Source organism: Pelodiscus sinensis, chromosome 1, assembly GCF_049634645.1.
Source record: "Pelodiscus sinensis isolate JC-2024 chromosome 1, ASM4963464v1, whole genome shotgun sequence".
Taxonomy (NCBI): Eukaryota; Metazoa; Chordata; order Testudines; family Trionychidae; genus Pelodiscus; species Pelodiscus sinensis.
Window position 1 is genome coordinate 239,729,360 of NC_134711.1, and position 18,165 is coordinate 239,747,524.

Genomic DNA, 18,165 nt, shown 5'->3' on the forward strand with positions numbered 1-18,165 from the left:
GAGCAGCTGGGGTACTGCCGGGTTGGTCACTTAGCGCCATCTGTCGGCGCTGCGGGACCAACCCAGCAGCACCCCAGCTGCTCTTCCCCAGACGTCCCCAAGAACAGCTGGGGGTGGTGCCGGGTTGGTCCCGCAGCCCTGAGGGGCAGCGCTATAGGACCAACCCGGCAGCACCCCAGATGCTCTGCCCCCGGCTTCCCCGATTCAGCTACTGGTCAGTTTCAGCAGTGGCTGAATCGGGGAAGCCGGGCGCAGAGCAGCTCCAATTGTCCAGCTGCCCGGAGCACTTCCGGGTTCCAGATGGTGCCGGACCATCAGGAGTGCCAGAGCATTGGATGCCAGGCCAATGGAGTTTTACTGTACATCAAAGCTTATTTGTAACTATTAATGTGTGGTAGCAATGTCATGAAGTGTGTTAATGTCTGGCAGTTTAGCATGCTGTAGATTCACACTGTGGCTTGCCAACTTGTCACGTAGAGAAGCCCTAAGATCCTCACTACAAAGGTTAGGCAACTCCCAGTTTTAACTTTTGTCTTTAAATTATAGGTATTCACATTTCAGGACTAACAGATCTCAACTATTGTCAGTGACAACAAAAATAAATAAGTTTCATTTGAAGGCAGATTTGATTCATTTATAGCCAGTAATTTTACTACAGATGGTGCTTTCAAACTATATTTTAAATGGCTCCATTAAAACTCCTACACAGTAACCTCACCCAAAAATATTTGTTTAGTTGCACAAATACTGCAGACGTGGTTTATAAAATTCAATAACAAAGATGTAGAGCAAAATATTAAGTATACATTACCTTAGCACTCTCAAGTAGCACGTCATCTCTACCTAAACCAGGTCCTATGACAACCGAATGCAGTCGAGGCAACCACTTTTCCACTTCATGAACAGCATTAGGACTGTCACTATGTAAAGAAAACAAGTACAAAGCATTTACTTAAAACACACTTGAATCTGAAAACTAGGATCTCCCATGTACATCTGAGGTTAGCCAAAAGTTATTGCTAGCATGCAGACTTTTGCTCTAGTGAAATAAATAGATTTTTGTTTTTCTGAAAGTTTGTTTTGTATCTTATTGGGGAGAGAAGACTTGAGAACCATTTTGTGCCTGAGACTGAGAGCGCTCTAAGACGTGGAACACCTGTTAATACAAGCCTCAATTCTGCAATTAGGTCTGTGCAGCAGACTCTTGAGCCCACAAGGAATCCTGTTCACTTGAACAGGATGCCACATAGATCAACCCACATGGATCTAGCTGCACAATCAGTGCCTTACTTGGGAGTTGTAGGGATCAGAATCTGTATGTGCAAATGACCAGCTATTTCATTAGTTAAAAGAATTGCTGTTGTCTACTCTGTATAGAGCACAGACTCCCCTCAAACCACTACCAAAACGAAAAAAAAAAAAAAACACCTCTGAAAAACAGATTACAGTATTTGTGATAAACGATGCATGTCTATTTACTTATCTTTCACCTTTCCAAAGGTCAGGTTCACTTACTGATGTTACTGTAAGCCTCTACTGTAAATGACAAAAGTGGAGTTTTACAACATTTTGACTTGGGTTTTAAAATGTGCCAGTATGAGGAACTTGGCAAACTACACTATAAAGAGTAAATGCCACTGGTAAAATAAAAGACTTACCATTAGATTAACATGTGAGACCTTGTGTATACTAGAAAAATTCAGCTGTTTAATTAAATTGATTCATCAACTGAGCTAATTCAGCTGATACAGAGGCGGGGCGGGGGGGGGGGGGGAGGAGAGATGCAAGTAGTCAACAAGATAACAAATAAGCCTAGGCTTATTTGATAATTGTCTAGTTGACTACTTCTTGACATCCCAACTGACAAGCTCCTTCATAAATTCCTTAACTCTATTATGTGCAAAGACGGAGTTATCTAACAGTGCATTTTGCATAGCCAAAGCTGTTGAGTGAACTTTCAAATGAGAATATAAAAAAACTTCAATGAGTCAATTAAAGCATTCAAGAATAGATTTAATTACTGCTACTGAGGGCTATATTTCTCACTTCCCCATTTCACAAACTTCTTCTACTTGAGATACCACCACCTTCTAGTAAACTGCTTTCTAGAGAGTTAATCAATGTTTGCAGCACTTCTGATGTACAAGATTTCCCAAGGTACATTAGAATCCTGTAGGAGGCTATGCAATCGGGCACAATAATAGGTAGTCCATGAGATAACTCTACAAAAGGGCAGAATTTAATAAGTCTTTGGTCACAAAGAGAGGCGTGTGTGTGCACGCATGCACACACACCCCCCCCCCCCCCCCTTGGAGAGCTAGAGTAGTTTTAAGGACCACTGCTGCCTTGCCCATGCAAGGACAATTAACATTCTTTGGCTTTGTCCTGTCTTAGCTTTGTCACCTTTGAAGGAGAGGGAAGGGGAAATAAGTGTAAAGTGGACCTTTTCCCCAATCAAGTAAAAAGGCATCCAATATGGATCGACAATATCTCCCTCACTTGAGCAAAATCTATGACACATTGTATTTTGTCTGGATGCAAATAAATGTATGTATGAGAACCCTAGTAGAGCAAAGATCTCATCTACCGTTATTGATATTTTTAACAACCATTCATTAAATTTCATTACATCACTGCTCCTTTGATCTAGCAATCTACTGTCCTTGTTTACCAGGTAAAGAGCTCTGGAATAAATAATCACACTGACACAACTGCTTCCTTGCATTGATAAAGAGAAAGAATTCCTGTATTTGTTCATATAATGCACTGCTACTGTGGTGTTTATGAAGACTTGCACTACATTGTTCTGGTTGCAAGGTACAAAAGATGTGAGCGCCAAACACATTGCCCTCAGTTCCAGATTATTTATACTTTGTCTCTTTTCTGGTGAATTCCCATGACTGCACACCGTTAATGGCTATGTCTAGACTTCAGGCTTCTTTCGGAAGAAGGTTTTCGGAAGATCTCTTCTGGAAAACACTTCTTCCAAAAGAAAGCATCCACACTGCCAAAGCACATTGAAAAAGCAACCTGCTTTTTCGAAAGATAGTGTCCATTCAGTGTTGCTATCTCACATTTAAGCTGTGATTACTATGGATGGAGTGGCCACCAGCATACCTGTGCTTTTTCCTCTTGCCTCTTCTTTCAAAAGAACTCCCTCTTCTCTTACAACACATGCCTTTTTCCAAAAGAGCTCTTTCAGAAAAAGGCTTCTTCCTCGTAGGAATGTCAGAAAAACCCCTTCATTCTTCCGATTTTATTTTCCTCGAAAGAACACGATTGCAGTGTGGACATAAGTGAAGGGTTTTTTTTGTGAAAAACGGCAGTTTTTCTGAAAAAAAACTTTGTAGTGTAGACATAGCAAATGTGTTATAAGGCATGCCCCATCTAGGCATCGTAGGTGGAGGATTGAAAGGGCCAGAAGAACTGTAAGTCACCCCTCTTAGAATGTTGCAATATTGAGTCCACTATTCAGGGATAAGAGAATCTTTCTTTGGATAGCTAACCACAAACACACAGATTGTGTTTCATTCAAAATTTAATACCAGCCATGCTGCAGACTTCTCATACTGAGCCCAGCATAGGGCTGACTCCAGGCACGCTCAGGTGCTGGAGCACCCATAGAAAAAAAAATGTATTTATTTATTTATTTTTAAAATCGAGAAAATACTACCTCCCTCATTAAAAACAGTTATAATTAAATTTATCCCAAACATGCTACACATATAGTCTAATAAAAAACGAATTAATGGCTGTAGTCCAGGGGTGGGCAAAAAGGGCCTCCACGGGCCGTATCCGGCCTGCCAAGTGGGTGAATCCAGCCCACGGAGGCCCCGCTGCTCTGTTGCCCCCAGGCCAATTAGGGTCTGGGGGCGGAGGAGCGCCTGAAGCGTTCTCCACCCTGTGAGCAGTACACAGCACTTCAAAGCACTGCGTGCTGCTCACAGGGCAGGGAGAGAGCAGAGGAGGCTTCACGTGCTCCCTGCCCAGGTCAATCAGGGCCTGGGGGCAGGGAAGCTGCATGAAGCTTCCTTCACCCTGCCCCGGCCCTGTGAGCAGCATGCGGCATCTCACAGGGCAGGAAGAGGCTTCCTGCGCTCCTCCGCCCCCAGGCCCTGATTGGCCTGGGGGTGGGGGGAGCATGCCAAGCATCTTCCAGGACATGAGTACCTTGTGGGAAGGGGGGGCAAAGGGGCTCCCTCACCCCCAGACTAATCATGGTCTGGGGGTAGGGTAGCCCCGCCCCTTCCCATTTAGGCCCCGCCTCTTCCAGGGTGGCACGGGGCTACTTCAAACATTTTTGAAGTAGTCCCCGGCCAAAAATTATGGCCCACCCCTGCTCCAGTCTATCCAGCCCAACTACCAGAGCTTGCTTCTTGAAAGTTCTAGGCTTTCATTTTCTATTTTTCAGCCAACTAAAAGACAGAAAAGCTGGATAGGATTGTTTGTTTTGTGCTTATGTGGTGATGGACCTGGACCCAACAGAGGAGTTAATTGAGACAGAGAAAACTTATAAGAACGGAGGCAGCACGGAAAGGAATAGTGGCATGGACTGGGGGAAAAAAAAAAAAAAAAAAGGAAGACATTTAACACAGAAACAGCTTCCTACACTTCCCCACACTTTTTCCACAGAAAAGCTGTCCCGGCTTCTGGTCACAAGAGACCCTATCTGGGAATATTTTGAAGAAATTCATGCTCTGGGTAAAAAAGGAAAATGTGCCAAGTATAAGCAGTGCAAGAAGATGATGCAGGACCTAGTTACAAGAAACATCATAAGAAAAACTGCTTATTAGGAGAAAATGATGTGGATGAATAAGTGGATATGTTTGAAGGACAAAATGGATTAGCTGGTTAGTAATTTAAATTCACTTTGCAATGCATCATTCTTCAAGACTGTTTCAATGCCTTTTAGTATAAGTATAATTTAACATGTAAATTCCCAAGCTGTTTGCTATGTTGGATGTTGCTGGACAAAAAAAAATTACTTTAGCTAATCCTTATGGCTTACTTACTTAGATTTAGAAGTTTAAAAAATATACAGGCAGTCCCCGACTTACACGGATCCGCACTTATGTCGGATCCGCACTTACGAACGGGGCTTTTCTCGCCCTGGAGCTCGCGGGCGGCGGGACCGCCCAGAGTGCAGCGGTCCTGCCACCGCGTCCTCCGGGGCGAGAAAAGCTGCTCCGGGTCTCCCTAGTATGCTGGGGGGACTCCCCAGCACAGCAGGGAGACCCAAGCAAAGCCACATAGGCGGCGGGGTCCCCCGCCTCTGCGGCTTTGCTCCTGTCTGGGGCAAAGGAGCAAAGCCACACGGGCAGCGGGGTCCCGCCGCCTTTGCCGCTTTGCTCGGGTCTCCCTGCTGTGCTGGGGGGGACTCCCCCAGCACAGCAGGGAGACAGGAGCAAAGCCGCAGAGGCGGCGGGACCTCTGCGCCTCCGCCGCTTTGCTCGGGTCTCCCTGGTCTGCTGGGGGGAGGGGGGACGCGCAGCTAGTGCGCCTCCCCCCCAGCAGACCAGGCTTTTGTTGCGGGACGCCTGGGGTAGAGCAGCTGGGGTGCTGCCAGGTTGGTCCTGTGGGGACCTACCCGGCAGTGCCCCAGCTGTTTTGTCCCAGGAGTTCAGATTCAGCCCCTGTTGAAACTCATCAGCGGCTGATTCCAGGAAGCCGGGGGCAGAGCAACTCTGCCTAGGGCTTCCTGTAATCAGCCGCTGATCAGTTTCAGTAGCGGCTGAATCTGGAGCCAGTTCCGACTTACATACAAATTCAACTTAAGAACAAACCTATAGTCCCTATCTTGTACGTAACCCGGGGACTGCCTGTGTATCATATTAGAACTATGGTTGTCCATTAGTGAGTGTTAACGCCTGCAATTAACACAGGGCAGAATTAACATGTTAAAAAAATTAACTCGCTTTAATCACAGATTGTCTTGAGTAAGGCGCAGTAATGCAAACCACCACCAGAGGATACACAGAAAAATGAAGCAGCCAGAAAGAAGGGAAAAAACCTGAAGACTGTGGTTCCAGCTCCAATGGAGAAGTAAACAGAAAAGTAAAGACCCTGACACCCGTCCCTCTCCTCTCCCAGATGACCATATTTTTAAAAATAAAACAGCCTGGGGGTAGAGGGACTTGCCCAAGCTGTCTCCCTCCCACCCCCAGCAGGGCTTACCTAAGCCTCCCTCTCTTTGCCTACTGGGGGGCTGGGACTGACCCTCCCCCCCCCCACATCTAATTCTGGAGCTGTCCCTCTTCCCAAAATCTGCACTGCCCACAGCAGCATCTATCCCCCTCTGGCCCTGTGCCACCCACAGCTGGATCGAAGCTAAAAAAGGACTCTTTTGAAAAGGACACAAATATATTGATTATATAGAAGAATTTAAGTTCAGTTTTCAAGATAGAATGTGCACTACAATACTTCAGTGAGATGAACAGAAGGCTTTTTTTTTTTTAAACAATATAAATGTTTTGTAAATAAATAAATATAAAGTGAGCACTATACACTTTGTATTCTGTGCTGTAATTGAAATCACTGTATTAGAAGATCCAGAAAACATCAAAAAATATTTAGATAGTATTCTTATTGTTTTACAGTGCGACTAATCGCAATTAATTTTTTTAATTGCTTGACAGCTCTAGTTAGAACTAGCGCACTGCACTCTACAATGATTTCTTCAAGCTTTTGACTCCTGTCTCATACGTGCAGCTTTGCTCCACCAGTCCTCTTAAACCCATCTCATGATGCAATTCCTTATTTGAAATGGAGCCAAAAGTCCCTCTGACTAGCAAGAGCAACTTCAAGAATCTCAGAATGGACTAGTAAACAAGCTCCCAAAAGGCACTGTGTGCTCCAAAATGGTCCTGTTAAAAACAGGGCTGCTGTGCAGAAACGAACTACTATGTAGGTCAGTAGCAGGCAGCCTACAGGCCGCATGCACCCACCGAGACTCTACTTATAGCCCACAGATCCCCTTGTTACTCTACTCCCCTTGCACCTAGGCCACTGGACCCCAGCACTTACCTGCTCCTCCCCCTGTCTCCGAGCACTTTTGGAGGAAACATGAATTGCCAGATTCACACACTGTCCCCACTCTTCCCCATCCTTCTCAGAGCTGGAATGCTGCAAACATCTGATTCTCAGCATTCCAGTACTAGGAAGGAGTGGGAGGAGCAGGGCTGGAACACAACTCAGGCAATTAGTGCTGGGAGGGAGGGGGAGGAGCAGGCAAGTGCAGGACTCTGGTATCCCAGTGCGAGAGGCAGCAGACCAGGGAAGGGGGGCTGTAGGACCGCATGTGGAACCCCAGCGGGCCATGGGTTGCTGCAACTCTTGAGGAGAAAGAGAGCCACTCATGCGGTCCACCCACTATCTGTCGTTGCCCATCCCTGGTGTAGATAAATGAGATAAACAACCATTTGATAAAAGTCTGTGTCCCTGCAATAATTTTCCTGTTTAGTATACGGATACCCAATTTCTAGTCTCCAATAGATATTTTCTGGCCTCTCTCTAATCCAATTCCCATAGCAACTCTATGATATGTATATATAAAGTACAGGAAAGACATTCGAGACCAGTAGAAATATACTTCCCGAAATCTTAAATTTAAAAGCATTATTAAAAAATCCTTTTTACACACATTTATGTATGTGAAACACCTCCAGTAACCCACATTCTAAACAATTTGTGGGAGAAGGGAATGCATCTGGGCCATTATTTTATTCATGTTTTGAATAACATTTAAGTTGTAAAATACAGAAGAGAAAAGTAAAGTAATCCCACAAGATTTTACTCCATGCTAAAAGAGAAGTTTTGAAAAGCTTGGCTTTAAAATTAATTTTGCTAAAAAAGGCCAGATGTACATAATAAGTAAAAGACATTTTTTAGATTCAGCTATTAGACAAAACTTAACTCATCAGTAGTTGCTGCACAACCATGTAGGTTTTTTGGACTGTTCATGAAAATAACCTCAACAGAAAATTCATTTTTTTATTTTCAATCTTGAAAATAAGTTTTGTTTCTGCATCCCAATGAATGATACACACTCCAAGACACAACTATTTCTTGTGAAATACAAAATCCAGTCTTAAGCCAATCCTGCTTATTTTGCCTTTGGTGGTAGTATTTTGCATTTCAGTACTGCTTTTCATCTTCAAAGTCTTTTACAAACATTCACTTTCATGTAACTCCTTTGCAATTTTACATCAAGAATGAACACAAAGTAGACTATTATAAAACCCAGAGATTAGGAACAACAATAATAGTGATGATAAAACAAGATCACTTACAAAAAGATGCTGAAGAATCATTGCTGGTTTTTTAAATAAAAGAATCAGAACAAATACAGGCAGTCCCCGGGTTACATGGATCCGACTTACATCGGATCCCTACTTACAAACGGGGTGAGGCAACCCCGCACTACCTGCTTCCCCCCAGCAGACCAGGGAGACGCGAAGCTAGCGCCCCCCCGCCCCGCCCCCCAGCAGTCCAGGGAGACGCGGAGTGGTTTTTCTCAGCAGACACCTCAGCTTGAGAATAAAGGACTGAGGGAAGTGAGGTGTGGGAGAATAAAACTGAGCTCTGGAGAAATGTTTGGCTAGAGTTTCCCCTACAATATGTACCAGTTCCGACTTACATACAAATTCAACTTAAGAACAAACCTACAGTCCCTATCTTGTACGTAACCCGGGGACTGCCTGTACTTCCTAGCATCACACCCACTTTATTTCAGGATATCTGTGGTGTTCAGAACACTTATGACTGCATAGCCAAAGAGAGTTATAGGTTGCTTGTATTGTGTAGTAGTTCTGAATACATAAATATCAATCTACTACACATGTACACCCAATTACAGATGTAATACTGTTATTGTAACCAGCTTTACTGACAAATTCTTGCAAAACTAGAGTCCCCCATTCTTACAAGTCACGGTGTCGACCCCTAAGGCAGTGGTTTTCAAAGTACTGGGTCATGGAATATCAGGCACTGGGTCACCTTGTTGATTCAAGTTATAACCATCATTTCCTTGCAGCAGCTCTAAAGGGCCACAAAACAAGGATCTGGAGAGAAAGGTAGAGGTTGAGCAGAAACTAGGGAGGGAACAGGGAGCAAGTTACAATTTGTATGTGGCTGATGCGGGCCTCTCTCCCCTGGTCCTGGAGTTTGCTGCTACTAGAGGCCCCCTTCCCTGGGAACCCCATGCTGCCTGCCAGCAGTGGGGAAGAGAGAAGCCTCTTCTCCCAGAACAAGCTGATGCTTGGAGGGGGGGGAATAGGGATGAGGGAAGTGTCCTCTGGTCCCAGTTCTGGAGCTGCCTATCTGCACCCCAAACACCTCATCCCTGGCCCCACCAAAAACTTCAGCACCTTTGAACCCCTCAGCCCTGGCATTCCCCCACAGCCCACCAGAGTGAGGAATGGAGCAAACTGAATTTTCCCCTCACTCCCTGATGTACAGGAACAGACAGCTACAGCCCTCCTCCTCAAAAGGCACCTGGGAGGTGGGAAGCTCGGGCAGTTCTGGACAGGGTGGGGGGGCACCATCAGCCAGCCCTTTTCACCTGCCCGGTGATTCTGTCTTCTCCATATGGTTTTATGCATCTCCCGTACAAATCAAACCCTTACCTTGCTTTAAGTTAAGATAAGAGAAAGCTGAATACTAAATTTGGGGTCCTAGCCCTTACCGTTTAGGAGTTCTTGAACAAATAAATGCAGAGAGATTCAAAAATATATAGTAGGATGTGAGAAAGAAAGCTATTTTTCAGTAACTGTGCTGTGACAATTGTATTTTTATCTCTGATTTTGTAAGCAAGTAGTTTTAAAGTGAAGTGAAACTTGGAGGAATGCAACTCTTCTCAGCTTGGTATCATCCACATGTGTAAGTTTACTCTCCCCAGTTTATCTACATTTTTCTTGAACTGCGGACACCCAGGCAGAACACAATGTGGACATGTTCAAATCACATGCCAAAGAAAGAGATAAAATAACCTCTTGTCTCTTCTCCAGATTCCCCTAGTTATGCATTCCAGGATCACATTAGCTCTTTTGGCCACAGTATCACACTAGAAGCTCATGTTTTGCTTATTTCTCACAATGACCCCCAACACTTCTCAGTCGCTGTCTCCTAGGATAGAATTCTCCATCCTGTAAGTATGGCCCACATTTTTTGTTCATAGATATATACATTTACCTATATTAAAATGTATATTGTTTGCTTATGCCTTGGTTACTAAGTGATCCAGATCACTGTGAATTAATGACTGGTCCTCTTCATTACTTACCATTCCCCCAATTGGATTGTCATCTGCAAACTTTATCATAGATGAAGCTATGTTTTCTTCCAGATGACGGATTAAAAAAATTATTAAACAGCACAGGGCCGTAAACCATTCACCGTAGCACCCCACTGGGAACCCACCCACTTGTTAATTCCCCATTCACATGGAGACCTATAAATTAGCCATTTTTAATCCATCTGAAATGTCATTGTTAATCAAAACTCCATGTGGTACCAACCCAAACATCTTACAAAGTCTTAAATGAAGGTATTACATGAACATTACTACATTTACCAAACATATAGGGTACGTCTAGACTACCGCATTTTGTCAACGGAAGTTTTGTCGACAGTATCTGTCGACAAAACTTCCGTCGACAAAGAGCGTCCAGACACAGTGAGTTCTGTCGACAAAGCAAGCTGCTTTGTCGACAGAACTCCGTAGTCTGGACGTAATGTTACAGGCAATAACACCTTCTGTCGACAGAACTTCCTTTTATGTCTCCCTGATTTTAACCCTGTAACCTTCACACCCATCTCTGTTTTCTGATTAGTTGTATCCTGGAATTGCTTCATAAGGGCCCATTCCCAGCTATAGGGGTGAGACATTAGCCCCGAATCAGAGCTCAGTTAGGGGCAGGACTTGGCATTTTGGGAAGGTCTAAGGTCCCCTGCCTGCCCGCCATGTGAGCCAGGAGTTGGAGAAGTCCTGGCCCTCTGGTCAGGGAGGCTGTTAAATAAAAGCAGACATTTTAAAATCATCTGGTCCAAAGAACTAGTATCTTAAAAGTGCAAGCTGTGGTGTTCTGTGGACTGTTTAAGTCTGGAAGCATTGAAGAAGTTCCAAAACACTGGAAGAAAGCTAATGTACCAAGTTTTTAAAAGGTTAAATGGGATGATCTGGGCAATTATGGGGACTGTAAGTCAGACATTTGTCCTGGGAGAGATGATGGAGTTGCTGATAAGACTCCATTAATAATGAAGGTAATGTTGATGCAAATGTGGGTTTATGTAAATTAGTTCTTGGCAAACAGTCTTGATATTTTTTTTGGTGAGAGTATATGGGTGTGTCTAGACTACCTAGTTTTGTCGACAAAAGGGGACTTTTGTCGACAAAACTATACCAGCGTCTACACTACCGCTGAGTTCTGTCGACATAACGTCGACAGAACTCAGCAGTTTTGTCGACGCTGGTATACCTCATTTTACGAGGCATAACACCTTCTGTCGTAAAATGAGGTATACCTTAGACCTTCCCAAAATGCCAAGTCCTGCCCCTAACTGAGCTCTGATTCGGGGCTAATGTCTCACCCCTATAGCTGGGAATGGGCCCTTATGAAGCAATTCCAGGATACAACTAATCAGAAAACAGAGATGGGTGTGAAGGTTACAGGGTTAAAATCAGGGAGACATAAAAGGAAGTTCAAGGGGACAGAGAGAAAAGTAGGAATATGGATAGCTGGGGTTCTAGTCACAAAGATGGCTCATATTAGGGAGACCTCTGCTCCCCACAGATTGCGCAGGGAGGGCCTACAGCTTGGCAAACGCTGTAAGTAGGTGGGAGCATGGGGGACTATGGTGATACTGGTGACTTGGACTTGAAATAAGGCTTCAAAGAGAGCATACTTGGAGGACTCTGTGCACTTTCAGCAGGTAAGGTGGCAAGGGTTAGATTGTATATGCAAATTTGGAAAGGTTTGCCAAATGGGAGGCAAGAATGTGGGACTTACAGCAAGGTGCTTAGGGCAGCCTCTAAACAAAATGGCACCACAGGCAAGGAGCATGTTTGGACCCTCTCCTCCATTTTTTAAACACCTCATTTATTGAGTTCATAGTAGGGATGTTAAATATTGGTTAATTGAATAGTCGAGTAACCTCATGAATTCTTATCAGTTACTTGACTATTCTATAGTCCCCAAGGAGCCCCCTGCCACTGTATAAAAGGCAGCAGTGTGGGGTACCAGGTGGGAGCTGGTCCGCGAGGGGAACCAGTTTAGAAGCCAGCTCCTCTTGTGGATCGGCTGCCTGTCGCCTCATGCTGTTGCCTCTGATACAGTTCTGGCATGAGCCAGAACTAAGCTGGGTTGCTTACCTGGCTGGCTTCTAATACATTTTAAATGCAGAGCCATAGCAGGGCTAGGTCCCGGATTCGGCACGAGCAAGGACTAAGCCAGGCTGCTGGCCAGCCTGCTAAAAAAATGTACTGGCAAAGGGAGTGAGGGGGAATGCGTGTAGCCGACAGCATTAATCTACAAGCTTTTGCTTCTCGGTTAATTGGTTAATCAACTACACTATTACATCCCTAGTTCATAGCCCATTTTACAACTCTGATGCATAATTTGCATGCATGATTTACCCTTCTAAACATAAGGTAGTAAATTTGCACACTAGGGTAAGGAACACCTGCATTTTATATTCATGTAATATAAAACCAGACTAAAAAACCTGTTTCCTCTAAGCTTAATTTTAAAAATGGAAATGTACTAACATCAAGAAATTGAACTATTCAACAACACTGGATGGACCAGTATTAAATAGTATTTCAACCTTAGAATGTTATCTCTAATCCATTAGCTCAAAAAGTCGCTTTTCTTGCCTTGGCCCTTACAAACTGAAGCACAGCATCAGAGAGATCTAAAGATTAGCCAAGGGCATTTTCAAGCAATGAAAGAGCAAGTGAGGTTTGTCTCATCAGCCATCACTAATCAAAAATATGTTTTAATGAACCTGAGCTTCAAAAAGCTTTGCTCATCAGCAGGGTGAGCAGAATTCTCAAAGCTACCGACAAATTAGGAAAAAACGTCTTCAGCTCTGAATCATGAATGAATTAGAGAATGTGGAATGAAGAACGTTTTATGTTGCAAAATGTAACGAATGTAATCCAAGGTGGCATAAAAATCTTTATCTTTGCCAACTAAAAATTACCCACGTGTCAGCATCTGGTAAAGGTTTGTACAAATGTTCCAGAGCAAGGTTCCCTGTGTACCTGCACAGGCACACAGTCCTTTTCTGAGCCCCATGCAGAGGTTAAGAGCTCCCTGCTCAAGGCCATTTCCATGCTACTGCTGCTGCCGCCTGCTATACATTGAGAAGCTGGCTCCAGTCTCTACTCCAGGGCTGAGCAAAACATGTTCTGTGGGCCAGATTCAGCCACAAGAGCCTCACCTGGCTCCCTGCCTGCCTCAAGCTCCCCTCTGCACCCCACCTCTATTCTAGACTCCCGCACCTCCTCCGTTAATGTGAAGAGTGTGACCAGTTCTTTGTTATCTGATAGAGTTCTGGCTCTTATGAGTCAGAAGCAGCAAGTACTAGGCGTGATGCTAGCCATTCTGTAGGATGAAGCCTTTTATATGCAAGATCTTTGAAACATGCATCTGTCTGTTAGAAAGGATGATGATACATGTATGTACAGGCAGTCCCCGGATTACGTACAAGATAGGGACTGTAGGTTTGTTCTTAAGTTGAATTTGTATGCAAGTTGGAACTGGTACATATTGTAGGGGAAACTCTAGCCAAACATTTCTCCAGAGCTCAGTTTTATTCTTCCACACCTCACTTCCCTCAGTCCTTTATTCTCAAGCTGAGGTGTCTGCTGAGAAAAGCCGCTCCGCGTCTCCCTGGTCTGCTGGGGGAGGGGGCGGAGGCGCTAGCTTCGCGTCTCCCTGGTCTGCTGGGGGGAAGCAGCTAGTGCGGGGTTGCCTCACCCCGTTTGTAAGTAGGGATCCGATGTAAGTCAGATCCATGTAACCCGGGGACTGCCTGTACTCCAAAGTTTCAGAAGGGTAGCAGTGTTTGTCTAACTAAAAAAAACCTTAAGGCTAGCAAAAATAGTATCATGAGTTTTCATGGGTACAACCCATTTCTTCAGCCAAGGGCAGCTGGAAGCTTCTTAACGAGGATTTGAAATCTAGAACCCCCTGGTTATTGGTCAAGCCTTAACCAGGGGATGGGGCTATCAGGAAGGCCAGGCTATATAAAGCCAGCTAGTAAGTGACTAGGGAGCTTAGTAAACAGGGGCAGCTAACAGGGAGTTTTGTGAGGGAGTTTAGAGGAGGAGTTAGAAGCAGGCTACATACACTTGGCATTGTTTAAAACTTTTGAACTAAACTAAAACCAAAACTACATCATTTAAATAAAAACCCTCTCAATAATCTAATTATCTGTGGGAGAGAATGCAGGCAGGGTTGTGCACATGGATTAGCACTTTGATCAGAGGGGGAGAGAGAGGGAGCACACGGCTCTCACAGACAATGTTATGTGCAATCAACATAAATGTAACTTCATGTGCCCTTGCTTTACATGTGTGTAACTTCAGTAATACTAGTAGGAAAAAAAACTACACAGATGGAAACCAGCAGAATCTAGCAATCCTGCACAAGGGGAACAGTAAACAAAGTATCTTTCAACCACACACGGAACACAGATGGGCTGCATACGGCCTGCAGGCTGCCCACCACGATACTACATGCATACCTGTAACAGAATAGCCACCCCTGAAGAGTTTACCGGGGAGGCGGGGGAGAGTATGTGATGACATAAAAGAGATGGCTATAAGAGACAGAAGGTTGCGGGGGGAGGGACGAAGAGGATTGTGATGAGGGTCTTGTGTACATCACTGCAGTATAGGCTCAAGTTTTGCAGCATGAGATATTCAATTCCACAGCAATGTTCATTAAGTTAACTTGTTGATTTTTTTGCATTACATTGCCAAATCCTCTCAGAAGGTCCAGCAGTATATTTTTTAGAAACCCTAAATAAAGGAGAAAATTACTCCTGATAAGGCTGGATGTTTAGGTTCCTTAGAGAGAGAGCTACACAGCTCCTAGGGGAAAAGGAAAATGTGGCAGCTAGATAAAGCTCTATCCTTCCTGAGCCTCATGTTTGCTATCCTTGCCTCACTGGAAAGAGAACAGGCACCCTGCCACCATTCATTCAAGAGGCAGTTCAGTCAATGGTGTGAAGCCATTGGGAATCTGTGTTGTTGTACATCTATGGCTGCAAATTACCGTAATTCAACCCTGCATCCTTTGCAAGTCACAAGGGATGGAATTCTGCCCCAGTACCTGAAGTTCATCAGGTTGGCCCTCTGCCCTCACAACCCTTCCCTGATAAACTTTGTTCAGGCCCCTCCCCACCACATTTTGTAACTTGGGCATGAGAGCTCTGTCTGGTTATCAAGACTCATCAGCTCACCCTGTAGCTGCCATACACTTCTTCTGGCCCGTATCTTCAAAAGACAGGCAAAGGCCATCCGGATGAGCCCAGAGAGCTTTTTGTCTCATTTCAACTCACATATTTACGGAGAATAGGACAAGAGAATGTGCTGCTTATTGTAATGCACTCCCCCTCGAGGTGAAAGCAGTACCAAAAAAGGAAGCTGCAGCAAGGTCATCGCAGAGCAGAGAGAACAATGTCAGGCTCTTGACTGCAGTAAAATGGGCATTGTTCAACATTTGGCAAAATGTCAAATTTTGCAAAATAAAATCAGTGAGACACGGAATCACAGAATACACAAGGCCCTGATAATGAGTGGCACAACAAGCAGGGTCACAGAACATCAGCTGCCTAGTCACTGTCAAGCATCATGCAGATATCACAGCAAAGGTGACCTTTAACAAGGAGTAAAAAGGAGGACAAAGCAATAGTTCTGCAAACTTTTACAGGGATCTCCTCCCATGCATTAAGGACAGCATCGGAGACAATTCAAGTGATCTCTGAAAATAAAATGGACTGATGGGAATAGAAGTTGCTGTTGCTAGAAGAGCAGAAGCAGACTGGCAGCTCAATACCACATAAGAGATGGTATGTATACGGGCAGTCTGTGTTTCAGACTGACAAAACTGGATTTAGAACATTCAATCAAGACATTTGGGCATCCACAAAAGTGTATAGTGCCCTTGTTTATGAGGAAAGACTATTATCTCAGATTTGGAGGCAGGAAGATAGGCAAGTCTTATGGGAGAAGTCAAAGAATTTTGGAAAACCGTACCTGAACATTGTTTATTCAGTTTTAAATAATGTTTCCAGCAACATCCAACCATATTAGTGGACGGTTTCTGCTAAGTCAGTTTGAAGTGTAAAAATCAGTAATACTGACATAAATAATAGGGCTGTCAACTAACCTGCATGAACGCAGGACAAGATTAACATGTTAAAAAAATTAAACACGTTAATCGCAGGTGTTAATGCTGCACTGCCTCTGAAGTGCCCAGCTCCTAATGCACTGCCCCTTTAAAGTACTAAAATTGCACTTCCAAGTGGCAGTGCTGCATGGAGCCCAGAGTCAGCTGGGAACTCCAGATGATGCCGGGCTCCAAGCAGTGCTGCCCATTGGAACACCACCGCAGTGTTTGAAAGAGGAATCACACGCGATTAATAGCGATTATTTTTAGGGCTGTCAAGCGACTAAAAATTGTAATAATCTGACCTAACATTCTCTTTGGATGAAAGAGGCAGATTCTCTCTCAGACACATGGCTACCTGCCCTATGTAGCATTTGTATATTTACTGAACGAATAGGACAGGGCATTAGATTAGCATAAAAAAAGATACCAGGATGATTGCAAAGAATTTTTTTTTTTTTAATAGAAAATTTTATTATACTGAAGATACTGAACTAAAACTGTGTGGAAATTCCACATACAGGGATTTAGAGAAAATCTGTCACTTCATTACTGATCTTAATCTTGCTTGTGGTTTTCTCCTTTCGGACCACATTGTCTCATTTGTTCCTATGACAGTTCTCTATTACCACAAACCAGTCAACAGTACTCTATATCAACTCCTCCCACATAAAATCATATTGGTTAGCTGTCATAGTTCCATTGGCTTCAATGGAGCTGAGAATTTACACCAGCTCAGGATCTGCACACCAGGTTTTAGACATCAGTGTGGCTGCTCCCCAGCAATGCAAACCACTCTACCTTGTTTACACCAGGAAAACAAAAAGGGTTTTTTTCTAAAGCACAACAAAAAACCCCTCATCGCTTACTTGTTTTAAACACCAATTTTCACAAAGAAAAAGTTTAACATCTTTAAAATGCACTAACTTGTAGCTGTCAGTCTCAGGCTTCCCTTTAGGGTTGATTATCATACACTTTCTAAAAGGTGCTAACATGTTTTTAAAAGTATTAAGTCCTGTCTACAGTAGTGATTACCAAATGCTTTGATAAGCCTATACTAGAAAAAGTGTTTTGATTTACACCAACACAGTGCACTATGTACTGCAAGTTTTCCCTGGAGCTCTGTAAGTAAGTATCTTGAGTCTTATTTGGTCCATTCATTCCAAACAATTTGCAAAACCTAATCAAAACACTATCTCCTGTAAGATATCCAGTTGGCAACAAACTCCAGCCAATAAATGAAACAAACTAACCAACCCTGCAACAAATGCATATAAGGCGACCTTTATATTTTATATTGAATCTAGTTAACCCTTTAATGACTAGATTTGCTATCTACAAGGTGAAGCAATTAAGAAGTTTAGACTAAGAAGAATTATACAAAATTAAACTCAGTTTCTCACTAATTTAGCACTAATAGTGTTATGGGCACATTGATGAAAAAGTAAAATTAAGAACCAAGAAGGAAGAAATTTGGGATGTGTTTTATTTTGATATTTAGAAAAGATTCTTAAATGCTGACTTGTCCCATACTCAGTTCTGGGTTTTGCAACTGCTCTCATTTAAAGTTTTACAAAACACATCAGCAAGCAAACTGAAAGAATAATCTTTGCTTTTTAAATTTGTGCTTTGACAGAAATGCACACAAATGGCTCTAACCTTGGTGTCCAAATGCTGGCCAGTTGAGCATGGCTAGTTAGCTATAGCAGTAGCCACGGCTCTAGCAGGTCACAATCCCTGCATGCTCTTAAATAAAAATACGTACTTT

General features: G+C 43.7%; 1 protein-coding gene across 7 annotated transcripts in view; it reads right to left on the reverse strand.

Annotated features, from left to right (window-relative positions):
- Positions 1-18,165, reverse strand: part of NAXD (NAD(P)HX dehydratase) — a 61,938-nt gene that overhangs the window by 25,153 nt on the left and 18,620 nt on the right. For all 7 annotated transcript variants that reach the window (XM_006119697.4, XM_075918549.1, XM_075918551.1 and 4 more), the window contains one exon: positions 812-920. In XM_006119697.4, coding sequence (XP_006119759.1) covers positions 812-920 — 109 coding nt within the window. The remainder of the gene's footprint in view (positions 1-811; positions 921-18,165) is intronic.